At 53.4% G+C, this 22,625-nt stretch overlaps 2 protein-coding genes across 3 annotated transcripts; both read right to left on the reverse strand.

The window, feature by feature from the left end:
* On the reverse strand, positions 155 to 9,579 carry KLK5 (kallikrein related peptidase 5). Its single transcript, XM_021094831.1, is given in 8 exon segments — positions 155 to 645; positions 5,219 to 5,352; positions 5,462 to 5,718; positions 6,756 to 6,981; positions 6,984 to 7,025; positions 8,749 to 8,832; positions 9,099 to 9,255; positions 9,374 to 9,579. Coding segments are annotated over 8 exon segments (1,182 nt in total). The 5' UTR covers positions 9,500 to 9,579; the 3' UTR covers positions 155 to 489.
* On the reverse strand, positions 12,044 to 21,276 carry KLK6 (kallikrein related peptidase 6). 2 transcript variants are annotated; one of them, XM_021094833.1, is made up of 7 exons: positions 21,139 to 21,276; positions 19,899 to 20,017; positions 19,436 to 19,483; positions 18,270 to 18,426; positions 16,674 to 16,921; positions 15,386 to 15,522; positions 12,044 to 12,671 (listed from the first exon to the last, which is right to left on the reverse strand). In XM_021094833.1, exons 3-7 carry the CDS (start codon positions 19,479 to 19,481, stop codon positions 12,519 to 12,521), a joined length of 741 nt encoding a protein of 246 aa, XP_020950492.1. In that variant the 5' UTR covers positions 19,482 to 19,483; positions 19,899 to 20,017; positions 21,139 to 21,276; the 3' UTR covers positions 12,044 to 12,518. The 2 variants fall into 2 exon arrangements, with proteins under 2 accessions (XP_020950492.1, XP_020950491.1); XM_021094832.1 differs by lacking the exon at positions 21,139 to 21,276 and adding an exon at positions 20,853 to 21,083.

A 22,625-nucleotide genomic window follows, 5' to 3' on the forward strand; every position in this document is an offset into this window, starting at 1 on the left:
GATCGAAATTTGTGAAGAAAATGAAAAGCAGCTCAAGTGAATCTTTGTTCCCCACACCTGAAATAACCCAAGGGAACAAACACAGCCCATGCCCAAAGGCTGAGTCACTTGTTCCTGGCTGCCTGGCCATCTGGGGAAGAGACCACACACAGAGCCCACTTCTCAGAGGCTTTATTTCTTGCACCAAATCTGGATCATAGCTGCTAAGCAGGTGGAAGCCGAGGGAGGCAGGCCTGGGGAGACTGGGGTGCAGCGCTTGCCCTGGTCTTGATGGGAATTGTCTTCAGCATCTGGACCAGAGAGCCTGGTCCATCCAGGGTCCAGGAAGGGGGACCCTGATTCCAAGAGATGGGGTGGGGAGAGCTGGATCAATAAAGAACTTCAACATTTTGGGGGAGGAACTTCAGTCTGGAAGGAGTGTCTGGGTCCCTGCAAAGGTGGAGACTTGCAGGGGGCGAGGGATGCCAGGATGCCAGGTCCCGGAGTGACTCATGAGTTGGACTGGATGGTGTCCTGGATCCACTTAGTGAACTGGCAGAGGTTGGTATAGACGCCGGGTCTGTTGGGCTTGGCGCATGGAGAGTCTCCCCAGGACACGAGGCCCTGGAGGGTGCCATGGCAGACCACCGGGCCCCCGGAGTCACCCTGTAGAGGAGAGACGGAGGCACAGAGAAGCAAGCGATGTGGGGAGAGGGGAAGGAGTCGCACGGGTGAGGAAAGACGGGGCAATAAAAATAGAGGTGGGAAAATAGAGAGATGAGGAGACACAGACAAAGGCAGAGAGAGAGGCAGAGAGGGATGGTGTTAATATTTTACTCCAAGTGCACCTGCAGAAACCCCATGGGTCCCTCTCTACCCAACCTCTAGCCTCTTTTCTGTCTCCCTCCAGGCATGTCTGTTTCCCTCTATTTCTCTCTCCTGCTCCCCTCCAGCCTCTGAATATTGCGTTTCGCCTACTGGACACGCCTTCCTTTCCTTTCTTCCCTCTTCACCCATCCTCCACCCCAATCCATCTTGGACTTGACTTTTGCAGAGAGGCAGTCCTCCACCCCTGGGTGAGGGTCTCTCAACCTGGGCATGCCTGACACTGGGGCCAGATAATGCTTTGCTGCGGGAGGCTATCCTGTGCCTTGTAAGATGCTTAGCAGTGTCCCTCTACCCACGACAGGCTAGGAAACCCCACCGTCCCCACCAGACACAGCTGTGATGACTAAAAGCATCTCCAGCCATCCCCATACATCCCCTGGGGGGGGGGGGTCAGAATTACCCTGGGGTTGAGAATCACTCCCTTGGACCAATTTGGATCGCTGGTGCTGAATTCCCCATAGAGCCCTATAATTACCCTCTTCCAATAATAGCATTCTTTATGGCCATTTTTTATTTCTGTTTATGCAAAGTACCTATGACTGGCTTCTTCTATTATAATACAGATGCTGATTTTGAGGCAGAAAAGCTAAGCTGCCCTGATCCACTAAGGTTCAACTTTCTTGTGGTTTAATGTCTCTCGTTATTTTTTTTGCTTGCTCCTGTTTGATATCCCTGCAGAGTTTCTTTTGACTGGCACTTAGTTCAACTGCTCTGAGCCTTGGCGCCTCGGCTGTAAAACAGAACGACTAATAATGGTTAAATGAGTTAATGGGCTGATGCATGGGAACCACTTAAACGAGTGTCTGGCAATTTGTTCGCTGCTATTATTATTAATATACTATTAGTATTGTTGTTATTCCTTCTTGCCACATTCGTGGCCACACCCAGACCACATTCTGGTATGAAAAAGCCACCTGAGGTCTAGGGGAAAAAAAAAAAAAAAACCAAAACCCAAGATACTAAGCTTGGCTACAGAAAAGTGAAATGGGGAGTTCCCATGGGGGCACAGTGGAATTGAATCTGACTAATATCCATGAGGATGCAGGCTTGATCCCTGCCGGTACTCAGTGGGTTGGGGATCCAGCGTTGCTATGAGCTGTGGTGTAGGTCACAGATGCAGCTTAGATCCTGCTTTCCTGTGGCTGTAGCTATGGCCAGCAGCTGTAGCCCTGATTTGACCCCTAGCCTGGGAACGTCCACATGCCACGGGAGCGGACCTGAAAAAAAAAAAAAATCCCCCATCCACCCCTTTATCTAGAAGTATTTGCTCCCAAGTGTTAAGTGGGAACAAAGTACGATCTGGGGGAAGCTTCTCACAGCCATCAGAAGGGGACTGGAGGGCTGTCTGAGCCCCAGCCAACTAAACACCAGTTTTACTGAAACATATTCCTGCCAGCAGAGAGCGTGTTAATTTCAATCCCGCTCTGAGCCTTTGGGGGCCTGAATACAAAGAAGAGTCCTGAGCTGTAACAGTTTAGTTTCTTTTATCCTCAACAATACAGCTCCCATGACAACACATCAAGAAATATTTGCTGAACTATTGGACCCCATCCATCCCTCCAGGCTCAACTCCTGTTCCCCAAACAGGCTGGCTCTTTTCTTTGAATCAGCCTAACACCTCCCTGCCTCAGGGCCTTTGCATGTGCTTTTCCTGCCTTTAACCTTCCAAAGCCTGGCTCATGTGTGTCATTCAGGCTCTGCTCAGAGGCCACCTCTTCAAGGCCTCTCAACCATCCTTCCAAATATTGCCCCCATCACTGGCTATCATAAAACTTTTATTTTCTGCAGAGCCTTTACCAATCTCTGATGAAATCACTCTGTTTATGCTGTATCTTCACCATAGGGCTTTCTTGCTTTTTTTCTTTTTTTAACTTGTTTGCTCCTCCAGCTGTACCAAAAACTTTGTAATCAATCCTTTCTCTCTCTCTCTCTTTTTTTTTTTTTTTTTTTTTTTGCTTTTTAGGGCCACACACTTTTTTAGGGTGGCATATGGAGGTTCCCAGGCTAGGGGTCCAATAGGAGCTACAGCTGCCGCCTACACCACAACCATAGCAAAACCAGATCTGAGCCAAGTCTGCAACCTACACCACAGCTCACGGCAATGCCAGATCCTTAACCCACTGAGTGAGGCCAGGGATCAAACCCGCAACCTCATGGTTCCTAGTTGGATTTGTTTCTGCTATGCCACGATGGGAGCTCCTCCATTCTCTCTATTAAATACGTTATTTTCCTCTTTCTTTTGGGTGTGCCTGCAGCATGCATAAGTTCACAGGCCAGGGATAGAACCTGACCCCAGCAGTGACCCAAGCCACAGCAGTGACAATGCCAGATTCTTAACTGCTAGGACACCAGGGAACTCCCAATATTTTCTTTTTTTTTTAATTAATTTTTTTTTCTTTTTAAGGCTGCACCTGTGCTATATGGAAGTACCCAGGGTAAGGGTGGAATTGCACCTGCCAGCCTACGCCACAGCCACAGCAATGTGGGATCCAAGCCACATGTGGGACCTACACCGCAGCTCGAGGCAACACAGATCCTTAACCCACTGATCGATGCCAGGGATCAGACCTGCATTCTCACAGCCACTATGTCGGGTTCTTAACCTGCTAAGCCACAATGGAAATTCCCCCCCCCCCGATGTTTTCTTTTTAGAAATACCTACGATGGGTTTCTGTTTTCCTTCCTCAAAACACTTCACTAGCATTTGTGAGAAAAATTTCCTACTACAGATTTTGTGGGATGAAGATACTTGACTGTATCTGTCTAAAATATGCCAAGGAGTTCCCGTCGTGGCGCAGTGGTTAACGAATCCGACTAGGAACCATGAGGTTGCGGGTTCGGTCCCTGCCTTGCTCAGTGGGTTAACGATCCGGCGTTGCCGTGAGCTGTGGTGTAGGTTGCAGACGCGGCTCGGATCCTGCGTTGCTGTGGCTCTGGCGTAGGCCGGTGGCTACAGCTCCGATTCAACCCCTAGCCTGGGAACCTCCATATGCCGCGGAAGCGGCCCAAGAAATAGCAACAACAAAAAAAAAAAAAAAAAAAAAGACAAAAAGACAAAAAAAAAAAAAAAAAAAAGCCAAAATAGGAGTTCCCGTCATGGCTCAGCAGGTGACAAATATGACTAGTATCCATGAGGATGCAGGTTCGATCCCTGGCCTCGCTCAGTGGGTTAAGGATCTGGTGTTGCCGTGAGCTGTGGTGTAGGTTGCAGACGCAGCTCAGATCCCGAGTTGCTGTGGCTCTGGCTACAGCTTCGATTCGACCGCTAGTCTGGGAATCTCCATATGCCACGGGAGCAGTCCTAGAAAAGGCAAAAGACAAAAACAAAAAACAAAAACCAGTCTTGATCTCTCTCTTGAGATCTGTGCTGTCTGATATAGTGGCCATGAGGCCCCCTTGGGCTCTCTCTTGAGCCCCTGACACATGGCTAGCCCAAACCAAGGTATGCTGTCAGTGTAAAAATACACACTGGCTTTCAAAGACTTACTACGAGAATAAAAGGATGTCGAACATCTCATTTGTAATTGTCTCCTATTAATTATACCTTGAAATGATGGCACCTAGGATACATGGGACGAAGTAGGGTGTTCTATTAAAATAGTTAATTTCACCTGGTGGGGGGGGTTGTACTTTTCTCATAATAGGTACTGCAATATGTAAAATGACACTTATAAAGAGCCAAAACGTGGACACAACCTAAATGCCCATTGAAAGGTGAATGGATAAAGGAGACGTGGTCTATATACACAATGGAATATTACTCGGCCCTGAAAAAAAGAGGGAAATGATGTCATTTGCAGCCCCATGGATGGGCCCAGAGCGTCTCATACCAAGTGAAGTAAGTCAGAGAGAAAGACAAATAACATATGATATCACTTATATGTGGAATATTAAAAGTACTACGAATGAACTTATTACAAAACAGAAATAGACTCAGGCTTAGAAAGCAAAGGGGGGGGGAAGGGTCAATGAGGCGTTTGGGACTCACAGACGCACGTTATTATATGCAAAAGATATAAACAAGGACCTCCTGTACAGCACATGGAACTATATTCAATATCTTGTAATAAGCTATCATGGAAAAAATCCGAAAATGAATATATATATATGTGTGTCTATACATAGACACATATATGCTGTATTTAAACCATACATTAAATTGCACATCCAGCTGATAGTATACTTTTGCTGGCCTGCACTGCTCCAGCATATGAGCTCTGTGAAAACAGAGGGCCCAACGGATCCGATCACTGCAGAGTGGGTCCCCAGCCCCTCCTATAGCAAGGTGCCGGCTCACAGAGTTGGTTTCAGGGTGTATCTGCTCGATGGACGGAGAAGCCGCGGGCCTTACCTGGCAGGAGTCTCTGCCCACCTGGTCCCCAGCACAGAACATAGTGGCATCTATCTGATTAGGATAGGCCTTCTTGCACCTGTCCTCACTGAGCACAGTGATGTTCAAGCACTGGAGGACGTCGGGGTACTTCACTGTCAAACGGAGAAATGCAGAGCAGGGCCACGGTGAAGGTCAGGGTCAGGGTCAGGGCGTGGGAGAAGGCAGACTTGGGTGGGTGTTAGAAGGGACCTGGACACTCACCCTGGGGACTGCTGGTTGTGCCCCAGCCAGACACCAAGCATCTGGTCCCAGCAGTTGGACAATGAGAGGAGATGTTGATAGGCCTGACGGCCTGAGTCTTATGGATTTTTCTGTTCAGTTTGATGAGCATGAGGTCATTGGAGTGGCTGGGGTGGGAATAGCCGGGGTGGGGGATGGACTTGATGCCCTGGAACAGCTGCTGCCCGGCTTCGTAGGTGGGTGACAGGGAATAGTGGCCAAGACGGATTCTGAAAAATCTGATCACGACCAACCCAGATCACCAACCCGCAATGCCAAACCTGGTCCCTCCCTCAATTCCACCCCCAATCTTTATCTCCTCCTCATGCCTCCCTCCACCCCTAACCCCAACTCCACCCAGCCCAGCCCAAGACCAATCCTAATCCTTTCCCCACGCGAAAGCACCACCATCTGCATTCTCAGCAGCAAATCTAAGCATCCTCAACCCCAAGTCTAACCATGCCCAACCTCATCTCCAACCACCTCCAACCCCGCCCACAACTCCAAGCCCAAGCCCGTCTTCAATCCTTCCTCTGCTCCCAGTCCCATTCCAGGTCCATGTGGGAACCCTATTCCAGCTCCATTTTGATCTCCATTCCATCCTAGGCTCCACCCACCTCTAATACTGGGGCCAAACCTGGTTCCATCTCCATCCCAAACCATCAGCCTGTGCCTGCCCGAACCAAACTCCAACCCATTCTCAACCCTGAACCCAACCCTAACCCTGGCCCGAATCCTTTACAACATATGCATTCCCAACTTCCAACGCTGCCGTCTCATTCCCATTCCTGTATCTCCAACACGATCCTATCTTCAGCTCCACAGCCATTTCCAGTCCCAGCCCCCTCTTCTTCCCATCCCGCCTCCAGTTCTAAAGCCAAACCAAATCACATCTCCATCCCTAACCCTCCAACATGTGTATTCCTAGCCCCCAATCCATCCCAACTCCCATCCCTGACCACACCCACTTCCCAATATCACCCCATCCCCACCCCACTCTCCTCCCCAACTCCATTCTAGGGGTTGAATCAGAGCTACAGCGCGGCCCTACACCACAGATCCTTAACCCCCTGAGCAAGGCCAGGGATCGAACCCACAACCTCATGGTTCCTAGTCGGATTCATTTTCGCTCCGCCACGACTGGAACACCCCCAACTCCATTCTAAATCCCATGCCCAAACCCATCCCCACCCAGATCCCCACTCCACGCCCTATGCCCCGCCCCCATTTCTCGCCTCCACTTGTGTCCAGCCCGCCCCTTGAGGCCCCCACTCACTCCTTCCGGCAGTGGGCGGCCGTGAGCAGCCACTGCGGGTTCACCAACACGGCCCCACAGTAGAGCTGGTTGGGTTTCATTAACAGCGCACCCTGCCAGGGCTGGCTGTTCATTCCGCAGTCGGTCCCATTCACGATGCGGGTGCTGCTGCCGCCGCCGTCATCCACCCGGATGTCCTCCCCGGACCTAGGTCCGAGGTCCCTGGTGCCCCCAGAGGGCTCGGGGCAGAGGGGTTGTCGCAGGAAGCCACGTAGTTTGCAAAGACAGGCTCTGGGGGCAGGAAGGGGGCGGGGCTTGTCTTAAGAGGCGGGACCAGCCAGAGGCCGTCCAACCTCCGAGGGGCGCTCAGGTTGAGGGGGCGGGGTCGAGGTTTTAGGGCTGGGACCTGGTTTCAAGAAGGGGGGGGCGAGGGGGCGTGTCAAGCCTTGGTGAATGGGGGCTGGGCTAGAGGCTGCAGAGCCTAAGACGTGGGAGGAACTTGGGATACAGGAGAGCCTGGGTAGAGTCAAGGCCAGGGTCCCAAGGAGGTGTGGATGCTCTAAAGAGCCCCGACTTGGGGAGAAGAGGCAAGGGCTGGGTTCTAAGAGCTGTGGCCAGGATAGGAGGTGGTGCCTGGCCAAAAAGGGGGAGAGCCAAAGAGGCTGGGTTTTTTCTCTGGCTGGGGCGGGGGTCGGGGGCTCATGGGTCCCTGGCTGGAGATAAAGCCTGGACTTGGGGTACGGTGGAGGAAAAGGAGCTTGTGAGCTGAGCCAGAATTGGAGGAGCGGCAAAGTGGTCAGCATTGGGGGCGGGGGTGTGCTCCTGTGGGGTGGGCGGTGGAGAGCAGAGCTGTTTTGTGCATTCTCACACCCAAAGGTGCCTCCCGCGAATGCCCTTGGTCCTCACACAAACCCGCAGACAGGGACACGCGCCCGGCTCCATCACCGGCTCCCATTGTCCATTCACTGATTCACAGGCTTGCTGAGAACCCGGGTGAGGGAAACCCTCGTGCCACCTTCAGTTAGGCATGCAGTCCAAGAAACACACATGCACGTACGATGGCTGTCACAGACGTGCACACGCAGGTACACAGAGAGACTTGCTTTGTCTCCGTGAGAACAGCTACACACAAAACTCTGACTTGTGGTCCATTCACTTGCCAGGTACACACAGTCGGGGGCAGCCTCATAGGCTCTCCCTCACCCGGGGCCTGGAGTCTCAGTGACCTGTGTCTATGTGCCCGCTATGGAGACACATAGAGACTGTTACTCACGTCTGCACCCAGCACAGTGGTCTGGTGACAAGATGAAATTCAGTGGACCAAGCATGGCACAGGGCCAGTCACCTAGCATCATCCACCTTCACAGAGCCACAGTCTTTGACACGCTCCATCTGTCACAGCCGGGACCAAAATTACATGCCCATGGGCCCCTACAAACCCACCGTCACCTATGATCATTCATTCGTAGAGCCTCAAACAGTCACAAATAGAGCCATGTAGGATCTGGCACCCGGCCCCAACCACACAACCACAAATGGCTACCTGAAGGTAACTAGTCACACATTTTTATAGCGACAAGCATTTGGGTCACATGCTGGCCCGTAACACAGAGACAGGAACCCCAGATACACACACACAAAACCAAGCAGCCACACACAACCACACACAGCATTCACAGCTCACACACCCACACAGTCACTCTGACACACACACACACACACAGCATCACACAATTCACGTGTCACATGTATCGCCTCACATGTATGTCATCGACAGTCATAGTTACTTGATATGGGAAAAGGCAACACACACACACACACACACGGTGGGTGGCAGGCACAGCCACACACAATCGCACAATCACAAATACAGACACACGTTTGCCCCATCTTGGAGCCCTGCCTTGTCACATGCGGTCCCCCAGTGCCCCAGAGAGAGGCAGCGACAGCCACATGCACGGTTAGCCTGCACGCATGCACGAATGCACGCATGCACACACTCACTTCTGGTTACCTGTCACTCCCAGAATCAGGGCTGTGATCAGGGCACCGACCATCCATGTCCAGGGGGGTCCTGCTGTAGCCATGGTCATTGCACCTGAGGGAGGGGAGGGGAAGGGGGGAGGCCCAGGTGATTCTGGGAACCCTTTCCCCTCCCCTGTCCGGGGTCCCAGAGCAGAGAGGGACCACGAGGCCATGCCCCACCCCACCCCCAGCGCCGAGGTGCGATTTCAGACGTAAGAGGAATCAGCACCATCTTCCAGCGGGGAGGGAGGATGGAGAGAGAGATGGGGTGCATCCCAGACCAAAGCCCACGGGAAGACATTCCCCGCCCCCCCCACCCCCCGCTTCCCCAGACCTCACCTGCCGCGTTCCCAAGTCGGGGGTGGGGAATCAGCTCCCAGCTCAGTTGCAGACTCTCTGGCCCCCCGCCGCCGCCGCCGCCGCCGCTGTCCTGCTGCCGCCGCCTCCTCGCTCCAGCTCGGGGCGCCCGGGCTGGGTTATAACCACCCACTGCTCCCTGGGGCACATTCCCGGGTAGTGAGGTGCCCTGCCGGGCCGTAGCAACCACTCCTGCAGCCTCCCCCTACCTCCGCCCCCAGAGCACCCCCCACCCAGTCCCGAAAGCCACGCCCTACCTCCCTGGCCCCGGAATAGGGAGGGGTCTCCCAAAGGTCTGGCCCATTGACCTCCCCAGGCCGGAGTCCCAGCTCAACAGCTCTGGGGCGCTCTCTGTGCCCCCTGGTACTGCCGCATCTTAACATCTTTTCTTCACCCCTTCCTTCTCTTTGAGTTCTGCTGCCCTCTGAATCTTTTGTATTTTTTAGCTTTTTTAGGGCCGCACCCAGGTGGTGTATGGAGGTTCCCAGGCTAGGGATGGAATCAGAGCTGCAGCTGCCAGCCGACACCACAGCCACAGCAAGGCGAGATCCAAGCCACACCTGCGACCTACATCTCAGCTCAAGGCAACATGAGATCCTTAACCCGCAGGGCCAGTTGCCAGATAGGCACCAGCTGTGGCAATGCCAGATCCTTAACTCACTGTGCCAGGCTAGGGATGAAACCTACATCCCAGCGCTCCAGAGACACGGCCAATCCTGATGTGCCACAGCAGGAACTCCTTTCTCAGACGTTTAAGTTTAGCTTACAAACCGATTTATCCCAAATATGTCTTTTGATTCCGGGAAAGTCTTTAGAATAACATTTGGTCTCATTTACAAACTAAGTGAATGGAATGTCCTTTTCAAACATTTAAAACTGCTTTTCTAAAACCAACACATTCCATCTCTTCTGGAAGTCCTTCAGTTTTTCAGCAAACCTTCCAGGGGATTTAAGTAAGTTTGAACATCTATGCATAGTGCACATATAAATATTACCAGCATTGCATTCTTTCCAGTATGCCCACACTAGAGAGAAACGTGATTTGACTCTAACTTAAAAAATCACAGAGCTGGAGTTCTCTTTGGGGCTTAGCGGTTAACAGTCTCGACTAGGATCCATGAGGATTCGGGTTCATTCCCTGGCTTCACTCTGTGGGCTGGGGGTGCAGCGTTGCTGTGAGCTGTGGTGTAAGTCAAAGACGTGGCTCAGATCCTGTGTGGCTGTGGCTGTGGCTGTGGTGTAAGCCGGCAGCTGCAGCTCTGATTAGACCCCTAGCCTGGGAACCTCCACATGCTGTGGGTGTGGCCCTTAAAAGAAAAAGAAAAAAAGAAACACATATCAGCATTGGAAGAAGAGATTTCCCATTGTGGCTCAGTGCTAACAAATCCAACTAGTATCCTTGAGGATGCAGGTTCGATCCCTGGCCTCATTCAGTGGGTTAAGGATCTGGCATTGTCTTGAGCTGCTGGTGTAGGTCAGAGGCTTGTAGGCTTGAATCCCATGTTGCTGTGGCTGTGGTGTAGGCCGGCAGCTGCAGCTCTGATTCGACCCCTAGCCTGGGAACTTCCATATACCATGGGTGCAGCCCTAAAAAGCAAAAAAAAAAAAAGGAAAGAAAAGTAAAATTCCAGCTCCCACGCTGGACCTTCTCTTTCCCTTCTCTGGGGAGCTGCTACTGACTTAGACGGTGCTTTGTCTTCCTTGGAGATGGCGGTGTGGTGTCTCTGAGAACAGGGACAGACCTGGGGCTTGGGGTGGGGCTGTGTGCATCCAGTGAGGTCATGCCTGGTGCACGTGGGTGGGAGAAGCTCAGGAAGCACGTAGAAGCCTGGGGCCTCACCCAGTTCTGCCTGTCCGCTCCCCTCATTTGTGGGGAGGGTCTCTAGCCTCTCCCTCCTCCCTGCCCTTCCCTCTCCGCCTCAGTAGACCGCAGCGAGGTCTCTCTCACACCCACATCTGAGCCCGTCCTTCCTTTCCTCAAGGCCCTCAGGGCCAGGGCCCCAGGGACAGGGCCAGGGCCAGGGCCAGGGCCAAGGCCAAGTTCTTCTGCCTGGCACTCCAGGAAGCACCAGGGCCCCATCTTCTGTGGACCTACATTCCCAGCGATGTCACCCACTTCTCCAGCCTCAACTCCCCAGCTGCCACCATCCTGGGTGATTTGCCATCTCCTGGATACCCCAGATGATCTCACACCCCCCGGACTTTTCAGCTGATTCTAGCTGACAATGCCACCCACTCAAACTTCTCCACTTGGTACACGCATAGTCAGCTTCCCTTCTCCAGCCCCATCTTCTCGGTCTGCACCGCCACCTCCACCTGTTCCCTGGTCTCCAGTCTCTCCCTTCTGGTCCATCCTGCCGATTGCTCCCACTCACATCCCCTCCATGGCGCCCCATTACTATCAGGAGAAACCCCTGCCTTTTAATCTAGAATCCTGGAGGACTGGGTCCCCTCTTTTATCTTAGCTCTCATCACTCTTTTTTTTTAGGGCCGCCCCTGCAGCTTGTGGAGGTTCCCAGGCTCAGGGGCCGATGGGACCTGAAGCCCCAAGCCTGTGCCACAGCCACAGCAACGTCAAGATCCGAGCCGCCTCTGCAGCCTATACCACAGCTCACGGCAACGCCAGATCTTTAACCCACTGAGCAAGGGCAGGGACCGAACCTGCAACCTAGTCGGATTGGTTAACCACTGGGCCATGACGGGAACTCCTTAGCTCTCATCACTCTTATCCACACACAGTGGCTCCAAGCCTGCTCATGTCCCTGCTTCTGCTGCTACAAGGGGAGTTTTGGGGAGAAAGCCACCCCCCAGGACACCTGCAAGGGGGCGGAGCCACGAGGAGGAGAAAAGTCCAACTGGACTGTATAAGGGAACTAAGGCTATTTGGGCTTCAGAGAGGCAGAGGCGGGACAAAAGCAGAAAAAGCACCAATCATAAAACTCACTCTTTATTGTTCGCCCCGGGGTGCCAGGCACTCTTGGATGTGTCACATGTTCACAACCTTGAATCTCCCCAAAGCCATCTTCTTATGAGGAATCAACGATATTATGCTTGTTCGACAGATGAGAAAATCTGTACCGTGAAGGGAGGCAAGAGGCAGAGCTGGGACCCCCCAACTGGGATTTGGCCCGACTTGGGACCACTCCTCCGCAGAAAGAAATCAAGCCCGTGGAAAAATCAAGGAGGGAGAGAGGCTTGGAGGGCATTATCCTGTCTTCTCTTAGGGGCGGGGGTGGGATCTCAGCCCACATCCCTGCTCACCCTGCTGTGATGCAAGGATGGGGCTGGGGTAAAATCAGGGAGTTTCTGTGCTGTGGTGTCACTGCCTTTATTAAGCATTAAGGGTTGAGTCTGGGTAGGTGGAGGGGGGGCAGCTCAAGAGTTGGAAGTCACATGATAGGATCAGTTGGCCTGAATGGTTTTTTGGATCCAGTGGCCGTATCTGCAGACGTCAGTGTAGACCCCTGGCTTCTCCTTGGATCCACAGGGGACATTACCCCATGACACCAGGCCTCGGAGATGGTCACGACACACGAGTGGACCCCCAGAATCACCCTGTGGGGAAGAGGGAGAGAATCAGATACGGACTTGAAGATAAAGAAAGAGAGGGAGAGAAGTTCCCATCGTGGCTCAGTGGTTAATGAAGCCGACTAGGGACCATGATGTGGCGGGCTCGATCCCCGGCCTCACTCAGTGGGTGAAGGATCCGGCGTTGTTGTGGCTGTGGCGTAGGCCGGCAGCTACAGCTCTGATTCAACCCCTAGCCTGGGAACCTCCATATGCTGTGGGTGTGGCCCTAAAAAAGCCAAAAAAAAAAAAATGAAAGAAAGAGAAGACACAGAGGAGACAGACGCTCAGGAATAGAGAGAAAGAGAGAGAGAAAGAGAGAGACAGGCAGACACAACATCACAGACAGGGAAATAGAGACCGAGGGACACACAGAAACACAGAGGAACAGAGAGAACACCCAGATCCAGAGAAGCATTGATGGAAAAAGGGGGAGGAGTTCCTGCTATGGCGCAAGGGGAACAGTGGCGTCTCTGGATTGCTGGGCACGTTCCATCCTCAGCCCCGAGCAGTGGGTTAAGGAGCTGGCGTTGCTGCAGCTGCGGTGTAGTCAGGACTATGGCTCAGATCTGATCCCTGGCCCAGGAAGTCCTTAGGCCACAAAACAAACTGTGGCGTTCCCATTGTGGCTCCGCAGTAATGAAGCCGACTAGTTCCCATGAAGATGCAGGTCCACTCCTTGGCCTCGATCAGTGGGTTCAGGATCCCTGAGCTGTGGTGTAGGTCGCGGACGTGGCTCAGATCACCTCTGGCTGTGGCTGGGCTGTAGGCTGGCAACTGCAGCTCCGATTCAGCCCCTAGCCTGGGAATTTCCAAATGCTACAGGTGAGCCCCCACCCCCCCAAAAAAAAGAAAAGAAAAGAAAAAAAGAAAGAAAGAAAAAGAAGGGAAAAATACAGGTTGAGAACAGACTGAGAGAAGCAGAGGGACAGAATGGGGAGGAGAGAGAGAAATGCATATATACATATGTATGTGTGTTATGTTTTACCTATGTTTTGTGTGTAATTTCCACATTTATTTTTTTATTTATTTTTTATTTTTTTTGTCTTTTTTGCTGTTTCTTTGGGCCGCTCCCGCGACACATGGAGGTTCCCAGGCTAGGGGTCTAATCGGAGCTGTAGCCACCAGCCTACGCCAGAGCCACAGCAACGCGGGATCCAAGCCGCGTCTGCGACCTACACCACAGCTCACGGCAACGCCAGATCCTTAACCCACTGAGCAAGGGCAGGGAGCGAACCTGCAACCTCATGGTTCCTAGTCGGATTCGTTAACCACTGTGCCACGACGGGAACTCCCACATTTTATTTATTAATTTATTTATTTACCCTTTTGTCATTTCAGGGCCGCACCCACGGCATCTGGAGGTTGCCAGACTAGGGGTCGAATTGGAGCTGTGGCCGCCAGCCTACCCCACATCCACAGCAACACAGGATCCTTAACCCACTGAGGCCAGGGATCGAACCCGCATCCTCATGGATACTAGTTGAGTTCGTTAACCGCTGAGCCACAATGGGAACGCCCTCTACATTTCTATTTTATGTATATATATGTTTGTAGGTTTATGTATCTAATTATATTATGTCTATAATATAGTCTTTATAATAATACATAGAAAGGTGGAGAGATATTTGCTAACAAGAGGACGGACAATCTCAGAGATGGGGCTCCTCCGCCTTCCCTTTCTTTGAGTCCAGCTCACTGTGGATCCCTCTTCTCTGCCTCTTTCTCCCTCTTGGCTGGTCTCTGCAGATCCTTCAGTACACGGGGTCCGTTTCAACATCAAAAAGAGAGAGCCAGTGGGTGACGGAGGAGGAAACCCAGGTTAGAGGTGTTTGGGGAGTTCCCACTGTGGCTCAGAGGTAACGAACCCGACTAGAATCCATGAGGATGCAAGTTTGATCCCTGGCCTTGCTCAGTGAGTTAAGGATCCAGCGTTGCCAGGAGCTGTGGTGTAGGTCGCAGATGAGGCTAGGATCTATGTTGCTATGGCTGTGGTGTAGGCCGGCCGCTACAGTTGCGATTGGACCCCTAGCTTGGGAACTTCCATATGCCGCGGGTGTGGCCCTTAAAAAAAAACAACCAACCCAGAACAAAAAAAAACCAAGGTATTTGGGGTGGGGATGGTGCCACCCCACTCCCCACTAGGGTCCCCCTCCTGCACAGCTTGGCTATTTCCAAGTAGGACTTGTTGGAGGATCAACAGTCTCCTGGCACCATCTGCCTCCTCACTGTGTCTCTCTGGTTCTTAATCTCTTCATCTCCATTCTTTATCTTTATTATTATTATTCTTTTTTAGGGCCACACTCGCAGCGCAGCGTATGGAGATTCCCAGGCTAGGGAAACGAATTAGAGCTGCAGCTGCTGGCCTAAGTCGCAGCCACAGCAACGCGACCTACGCCACAGCCCATGGCAACATCAGATCCTTAACCTACTGAGCGAGGCCAGGGATCGAACCTGCGTGGAACCTAGTTGGGTTTGTTATCGCTGTGCCACAACGGGAACTCCCTCATCTCCATCCTTGTCTCTGTGCTTCCTGTTTCTGCCGTCTGCCTTTATATCTCTGCCTGCCCCTGACTATGTGTATGGAATTGAGTCTCCCTTTTCATGCCCCTGATTCTCTCCCAGGTTGTCTCTGTAAAGTTTGGTCTGTGTGTCCATCTTTTCCTGCCTTGGCTGTGTAACTGGTGCTCCCGTGTCCTCACCTGGCAGGAATCCTTCCCATACTTCTCATCCCCGGCGCACACCATGTTCTGGGTGATCTGGCCAGGGTAGGCACGCTCACACTCCTTCCGGGGCACCAGGTGGAGGTATGCACACTGGATGGTGTTAGGGAAATCACCTGCCGAGAGAAATGGGCCAGGAATCCTTCACAACCCACCCTTCCCATGTCCCAATTATAAGTCCTCCCTCCCCATTGGTCCCTATTTCCTATATGGTGCTCATTGCCAAAGCCCCATTGGCTGACTCCTGATGGGTCCCGCCTCACATCATTCTTCCCTCCCATTGGCCTGTCTTCCTCATTCTGTCTTCTTTACCTTCCTCATTAATTACACCTTCTTTACCAGTCCCACCTTCTTTGGTTGTCTCACTGGACCTCTAGACTCTCTTCCTCTATTAGTCCCTCCTCTGTTATTTCCCTTCCTCCTTCATTGGACCTTCTTGTCCATTGGCTCATTCTGATTAGTCACCTCTTGACTATTGGTTCCTTTGTAACTGGTCCCGTCTTTCCTCATTGGCTCATTCTGATTAGTCACCTCTTGACTATTGGTTCCTTTGTAACTGGTCCCATCTTTCCTCATTGGCTCATTCTGATTAGTCACCTCTTGACTATTGGTTCCTTTGTAACTGGTCCTGTCTTTCCTCATTGGCTCTCATTTCCTACTGGCCATTCCTCCAAAGGTCCAATAGGTTCTTTCCTAAAAGGCCTCATCTTCTCCCATCAGCGGGCTCCCTTCCTTTTTGGCCCTTCATTCGCAGGCCCACCCTTGATGCTTCTTGCTGATCTCTTGCACTTTTTTCTGCCTCTAGTCCTTCCTCTAGTGACTTCTCTTGACCAATGACTCTTCCCAACTGGTCCCTCCCCCATGAGCTCTCTCTACCCTGTTCGTTTCCTCAATTTACATCCTTCAGCTGGCTCTTCTGCTTTATCGATCTCTCTTCTTCCATTAGTGCCTTTTCCATTCATCCTTTCTTGGTCATCAGTGCATCCTGATTGGTCCCTTTTGACCACCGGCCCCCTTCCTGCTTAGTATCGCCACACTGACCCTTGCTCCTCATTGACCCTTCATCTCATGACCCATGTCTCCATACCATCCATCCACTGGTCTACTTTCCCCATTGGCCGGTTCATTCATTGGCTCAAAATCCATATTTTCCCTCCCTCCCTGTTGAACTTTCACCCACTGACACACTGCCCCATTGGTTCTCACCATTAGCTCACATCCCCATGACCCATCACCCATTGGCCTGTATCATTCTCCTCCTACTGACCCTCTGCCGTCTTGCCCCAGCCTAGGATGTGGCAGCTGGTGTAGTTGGCCGAGCAGTCTCTTTCCAGGGCCAGGGGCTGGATGTGTTCAGAGAGTCGAGCTGGATGCGACAGGCGCAGCAGCATGATGTCCTGGTCATGGGTGGCGGCATTGTAGCCAGGGTGGACCACGGTCCGGACAACAGAACTCTGCTCCTGGAAACTCTCCCTTTGCTGAAGGTTGTGCTTCCCCAGATAGACCTGAAGATTCCTGGGAAGGAGAAGGACAGGATCTCACCTGGAGTCCTTGGGCTGCATCTGAGGCTTCAGAGGGGGCTATGGTGGGAGGTGGGGGTAGGGGGTAGCCTGGTATACCATGAACCCCTCTGGCCTCCTCCCCTCACTGTCCTTCCAGCTCTATAAATGACAACTCCATCCTTGCAGAAGAACCCTGGAGAGTAGTTTTTTTTTTTTTCTCTCTCTCTCTCTTTAAGGCCACACCTGTGGCATATGGAAGTTCCCAGGCTAGGGGTCCAATCAGAGCTGCAGCTGCAGCCACAACGATGGCACAGCAACGCTGGATCTGAGCTACATCTGTGACCTACACCACAGCTCACGGCAATGCCGGATCCTTAACCCACTGAGCAAGGCCAGGTATTGAACCGGCAACCTCATGGTTGCTAGTTGGGCTCGTTAACCACTGAGCCACTACGGTCTCCTGCATTTTTGATGGGAAGGTAAATTGGTGCAGCCACTATGGAGAACAGCATGGAGGTTCTTTAGAAAACTAAATATAGGAGTTCCCGTCATGGCGCAGTGGTTAACGAATCCGACTAGGAACCATGAGGTTGCAGGTTCGGTCCCTGGCCTTGCTCAGTGGGTTAACGATCCGGCGTTGCCGTGAGCTGTGGTGTAGGTTGCAGACGCGGCTCAGATCGCGAGTTGCTGTGGCTCTGGCGTAGGCCGGCGGCTACAGCTCTAATTCGACCCCTAGCCTGGGAACCTCCATATGCCGCAGAAGCGGCCCAAAGAAATAGCAAAAAAAAAAAAAAAAAAAAGAAAAGAAAACTAAATATAGAGAAACCATATGACCCAGCAGTCCCACTTCTGGGCATCTATCCAGACAAAACTATACTTCAAAAAGATACATGCAGAGGTCCCGTCGTGGCTCAGTGGAAACGAATCTGACTAGTATCCATGAGGATGCATGTTCGATCCCTGGCATTGCTCAGTGGGTTAAGGATCTGGCATTGCCGTGAGCTATGGTGTAGGTTGAAGACTCAGCTCGGATCCCGAGTTGCTGTGGCTGTGGTGTAGGCCAGGGGCAGCAGCTCCAATTGGACCCCTAGCTTGGGAACCTCCACATGCCATGGGCACGTCTCTAAAAAGACAAAAAAAAAAAAAAAAAAAAAAAAAAAAAAAAGCAGCCTTCTGGTTGTTTTCCTCACGGCCCTATCCCTGGGGCCCCTGACAGTGCCTGGCACACATGTAGTACTCAGTTAAAGCCTGGTCGCTTGAACGTCATTATCAGATGGGGCAGTAGGATGTGTTTCACGTCGGGTTCCAAGTCTGCAAAGGTCTAATTGCAGCCCCTCCTCATGCCGGGCGTGGGGACTCACGGTTTTTTGCAATGAGCAGCGGTGAGGACCCACAGCGGATGGATAAGGACCCCGCCGCAGAGCAGGTGGCCAGAGACATAGAGGGCAACTTGGTAGGGGTGAGATGTCTGCTCACAGGGGCCGCCGTGCAGCACCTTATTCTGCTCCTCGGCCCGGGCTGAGGGAGAAAGGGAAGGTCTGAGTCAGAAAGGGGGCTCTGGAGACGTCAGGCATATCCCCCAAGGTGGACCCCGTTCCTGTCTTCATCGTCAAGATCAACTCCATACCCGCCCCCGACTTATTGTGCCCCGCATCCCCCAAACCAACCCAATCCTAAACTCTTCCTCATACCCACTTCCCATCTCTTCTTTTTCTTTTCTGTTCCTTTTTTCTTTTTTTTAAGGACCACATCTGCGGCATATGGAAGTTCCCAGGCTAGGGGTGGCATTGGAGCTGCAGTTGCAGCAACACCAGATCCGAGCTGCATCTGTAACCGACACCACAGCTCACAGCAACGCCAGATCCTTAACCTACCGAGCAGGGCCAGGGATCCAACCTGCATCCTCATGGATACTAGTTGGGTTCGTTACTACTGAGCCACAAGGGGAACTATCTTTTCTTTTCTTTTTTCTTTCTTTCTTTCTTTTCTTTTTATTTATTTATTTATTTATTTATTTGCTTGCTTTTTAGGGCTGCATCTGAGGCATAAGGAAGTTCCCGGGCTAGGGGTTGCATCAGAGCTGCAGCTGCCAGCCTACGCCACAGCCACAGCAACGCAGGATCCGAGCCACATCTGCAACCCACACCACAGCTCATGGTAACACTGGATCCCCAACCCACTGAGCAAGACCAGGGATCAAACCCTCATCCCAGGGATACGAGTTGGGTTCCTAACCCCTGAGCCACAACAGAACTTCCCCCATCCGCAAACAGTCTTATCTTCAAACCCACCTCCAACCAGCTGCCCTGTCTGTCTCCCCATTTCCACAAGCAACCTCATCCTCAGACTTCCCTGTCTCCAAACCTTACCCCTTCCCTGTCCGCATCCTGCATCCCACACTCAGCTCATGATGGCCTCCTCTTTCAAAACCCACCCGCTCCACACCCATGTGAGTCGCATCCCTAGTTCCAATCTCTTCTCCATCAGCCCCCCCGCCCAAGCCATGCCCAATACCCCCCTTTCCCACCTGCAGCCACCAGAACCAGCGCTACCATCAGCATCTTCATGGCCATTCCTGGGAGGGGAAGCCAAACGCTCCATCAGTTCCGGCCTCAGACTTGGCCCAGTCCCCTCCCCCTCCTCCCTCCTCCCCCTCTCCTCCCCGACCCCCTCCCCCAGCCTGCCACGCTCTCTTGACCCTTGGCTTCGGTCTCCCATTTAGCCTCCCGACTTCTCATCTCCCTACGGCTTCCAGCTGAGGGTCCCAGGGAGGGAGGTGCAGGTGCCAGCCAGGAACCCAGAACCTGCTGCCCCCCATGCACGTCTCAGGCTTGGTCTGCTCTCAGCTCCACTTTGCCTGCTGAGGAGCAGGGGGAGGCAGGGCCCCTAACCTTCTCCCCTCTCCGTGGGGTTTCTCTCTGGACCTGGGCCCTGTGCCTATCTGCCACTCACTCCAGCTCCTGTGGGTTCAGTGTGTGGTGTGATCTTACCTGCTGCAGGCCGGCTGCCTGGGGGCCTGACTCTTGGGTTGGGCAGGACAACACGTGTCTCAGGCAGAGAGATGGGGAGATGCTCAGAAATGCAGGGAGCCACAGGGAGAGAACGGCCGCTGAAAGCAGAGAAGACGGCCGGCCGCAGAGTCAGAGACGGAGGGCAGGATGGAGGTGCTGTGGGGCCCAGGGCCGGACAGAGAGCCCCAGCTCCCTGGCCTCCCTGGTAGAGGCTGATCCTGTCCCCAGATGCTCCTGGTGCTCCCTTTTAACCCCTGTCTCCCCAGGTCCCTGAGTCAGGAGGCTACCCCGCCCTTTCCCTCCTCCTCACCCAGGCCTCCCACGCACATTCCTCCCCCCCAGCCTGCTCCAGATGCCCCTGACCTTGGCTGCCAGGGAGAGGAGTGCTGGTCCCTGAGAGCAGCGGGGGCCCAGACTCCTGGGTCTGAGGGAGGAGGGGCTGGGGGCTGGATCCTGGGTCCTAGGGAGGAGGGGGCTGGGGGCCTGGTTCTTGGGTCCGAGGGAGGAGGCGGCTGGGGCCTGGATCCTGGGTCTGAGGGAGGAGGGCTGAGAGCCCAGACTCCCAGGTCTGCTGGAGGAGGTAACTGAGGACACACACTCCTGGGTCTGAGGAGGTGGGGCCTGGATCTTCAAGGAGAAAGGAGCTGGGAGGGTGCACACCTGGGTCTCAAGGAGGGAAGGGGAGGAGGGGAAGGTGGAGCGAGGGTTCTCCTCAGGTCCTGGAGCTGGACCCGTTTCTAGGTCCTTGAGCAAGACAATATCTGAGGATCCAAACACCTGCTTCCCAGGTGAGCACACAGGACCTCTGGCCTCCAGGCCTCCCACCCCCTCTGTGCGCTCTGCGGCCTGCAGGCCTTCCCTCCTGGGTCCAGCACCCTTGGGCACTGGGGACCTGGCTGCACAGGTTCAGTGGGGTTGGGGTGATTCACGCACCTGCCCGAATGTCCCTCTTAGGGTGCTGGTGACCTCTGTGTCCCAGCAGGCGAGGAAGCATGTGTCACCAAGCAGGTCGCCACCCTTGCCGCAGGCTGGGGTGCAGACCCAGGCGCTATGGTGAAAGGGCCTTGGAACAATCAGGCTTTGTCTGCCCCCAGCCCAGTGCCATGCTCCTGGCAGCTCCATTTCTCAAGCGCTCTTCCGGGCAGGCTGGCAGGCGGCTGCATCAATAAGCTTCCCTTTGTCCCCATCTGACAGTCCAGTCCTTTGATGACCCACCCACCTCGGGCCTGGATATCGTGGCTCTCCACCCTCCTGGTCCCTTGCCTCTCAGTCCGCTGCTCCCCTGCGCCGCGCGGTCTCTCTGTCCATCTCTCTCCCTGGCGGTGATGGGGGGGGCCTCCAGTCTCTCTCTGTCTCTCTCTCTCGCTCTCTTGCTGTCTCTCCCTGCATCATCTTCTCTGTATCTCTGTCTTTCCCCCTTGAGTTTCCGAGTCTCTTGCTGCTTATTTTTCTGGGCGCTTCCAGGAGAAGTGCGCGTGTGCGCGCATGCGCGCACGAGCAGGCAGCCGTGTGACTTGGGGAGCAGCGGAGGGGCAGGGGGACACAGGAGGGTTTTGGGGCTTGATGACATTTAACACATACCGAGAGGTATGGAAATAAGCAGGAATGCAGGAACCTTTGAGTGACGTGGGAGTGTGATGAGAGATGCGGGTCCAGGAAGCTATGGCGGGATCCAGGGGGATTTGAGGAAGGTGCCTTTGAACTTGGGCTTTTGGTCTGGAGGAGGGGGTGGGTAAAGGGCTTGGCCCGAGTGGGGAAACGGCAGACGGGTGCAGACGGGTGCGGACGGGTGCAGACTGGAGGAGAGAGGGTGTGTGAGGCCGCGTGGAGGGAAATGGGTGTGGTGATTACAGGACCAGCTGAGATGGAAAAGGGGGGCTTTGGGGAAAGTCGTTGGGTAATAAGTAGGACTGATATGAATAATGGCCACCTCAGCACCAGCCGGGCCGGGCACTATGGGTAATTTTAATTCTTGCATTAAATGGCATTGTCACCACCTTTGCTTGGCACTGTCACTCCTGGGATGAGAACCAAAAGCTTTCTGGGCTGCTCCCCTCACCGCCCCCTCCTCCCCGAGTCCCCCAGGCCCTCACTGAACTCAGCATCTTCGTGCCAGGACCCGCTGTCCTCCTTGGCTCCAGGTTGAATGGCTCACAGTCTGTTAATGTCCAAGCCTTGTCCCATCGCTTCTTCTCTCTATGTGGTCCTTTGTCACTATCTCTGTCCTCTGCTCAGACCTGCTCCTCTCCCACGTAGGCCATTGCCCCAAGCTCTTCCCCTTCTCTGTATCCTTTGCTTGACCTTAGAGGCATCTTCCTGTGTCCAGAGTTGAGCCTGCCTCTCTCCTGCTCACAGCCCTGGCCTGGATCTCCTGGGACCTTCAGGACGAGGTCCCAGCCCTTCAGACTGGCTTTGGAAGACCAGTTGGTGCTGGCCAATGGGAATATAATGCCAGGGGAGTTCCCTTAATAGCTCAGTGGTAATGAACCCAACTAGTACCACGAGGGCGCAGGTTCAATTCCTGGCCTCACTCAGTGGGTTAAGGATGCAGTGTTGCCACGAGCTGTTGTGCAGATCACAAATGCAGCTTGGATCTGGCCTTGCTGTGGCTGTGGCATAGGCTGGCAGCTGCAGCTCCGATTCAACCCCTATCCTGGAGACTTCCCTATGCCATGGGTGGGGCCCTAAAAAAGAGAAAGAAAAATA

The sequence above is a fragment of the Sus scrofa genome, chromosome 6 (genome assembly GCF_000003025.6).
Source record: "Sus scrofa isolate TJ Tabasco breed Duroc chromosome 6, Sscrofa11.1, whole genome shotgun sequence".
Lineage (NCBI taxonomy): Eukaryota > Metazoa > Chordata > Mammalia > Artiodactyla > Suidae > Sus > Sus scrofa.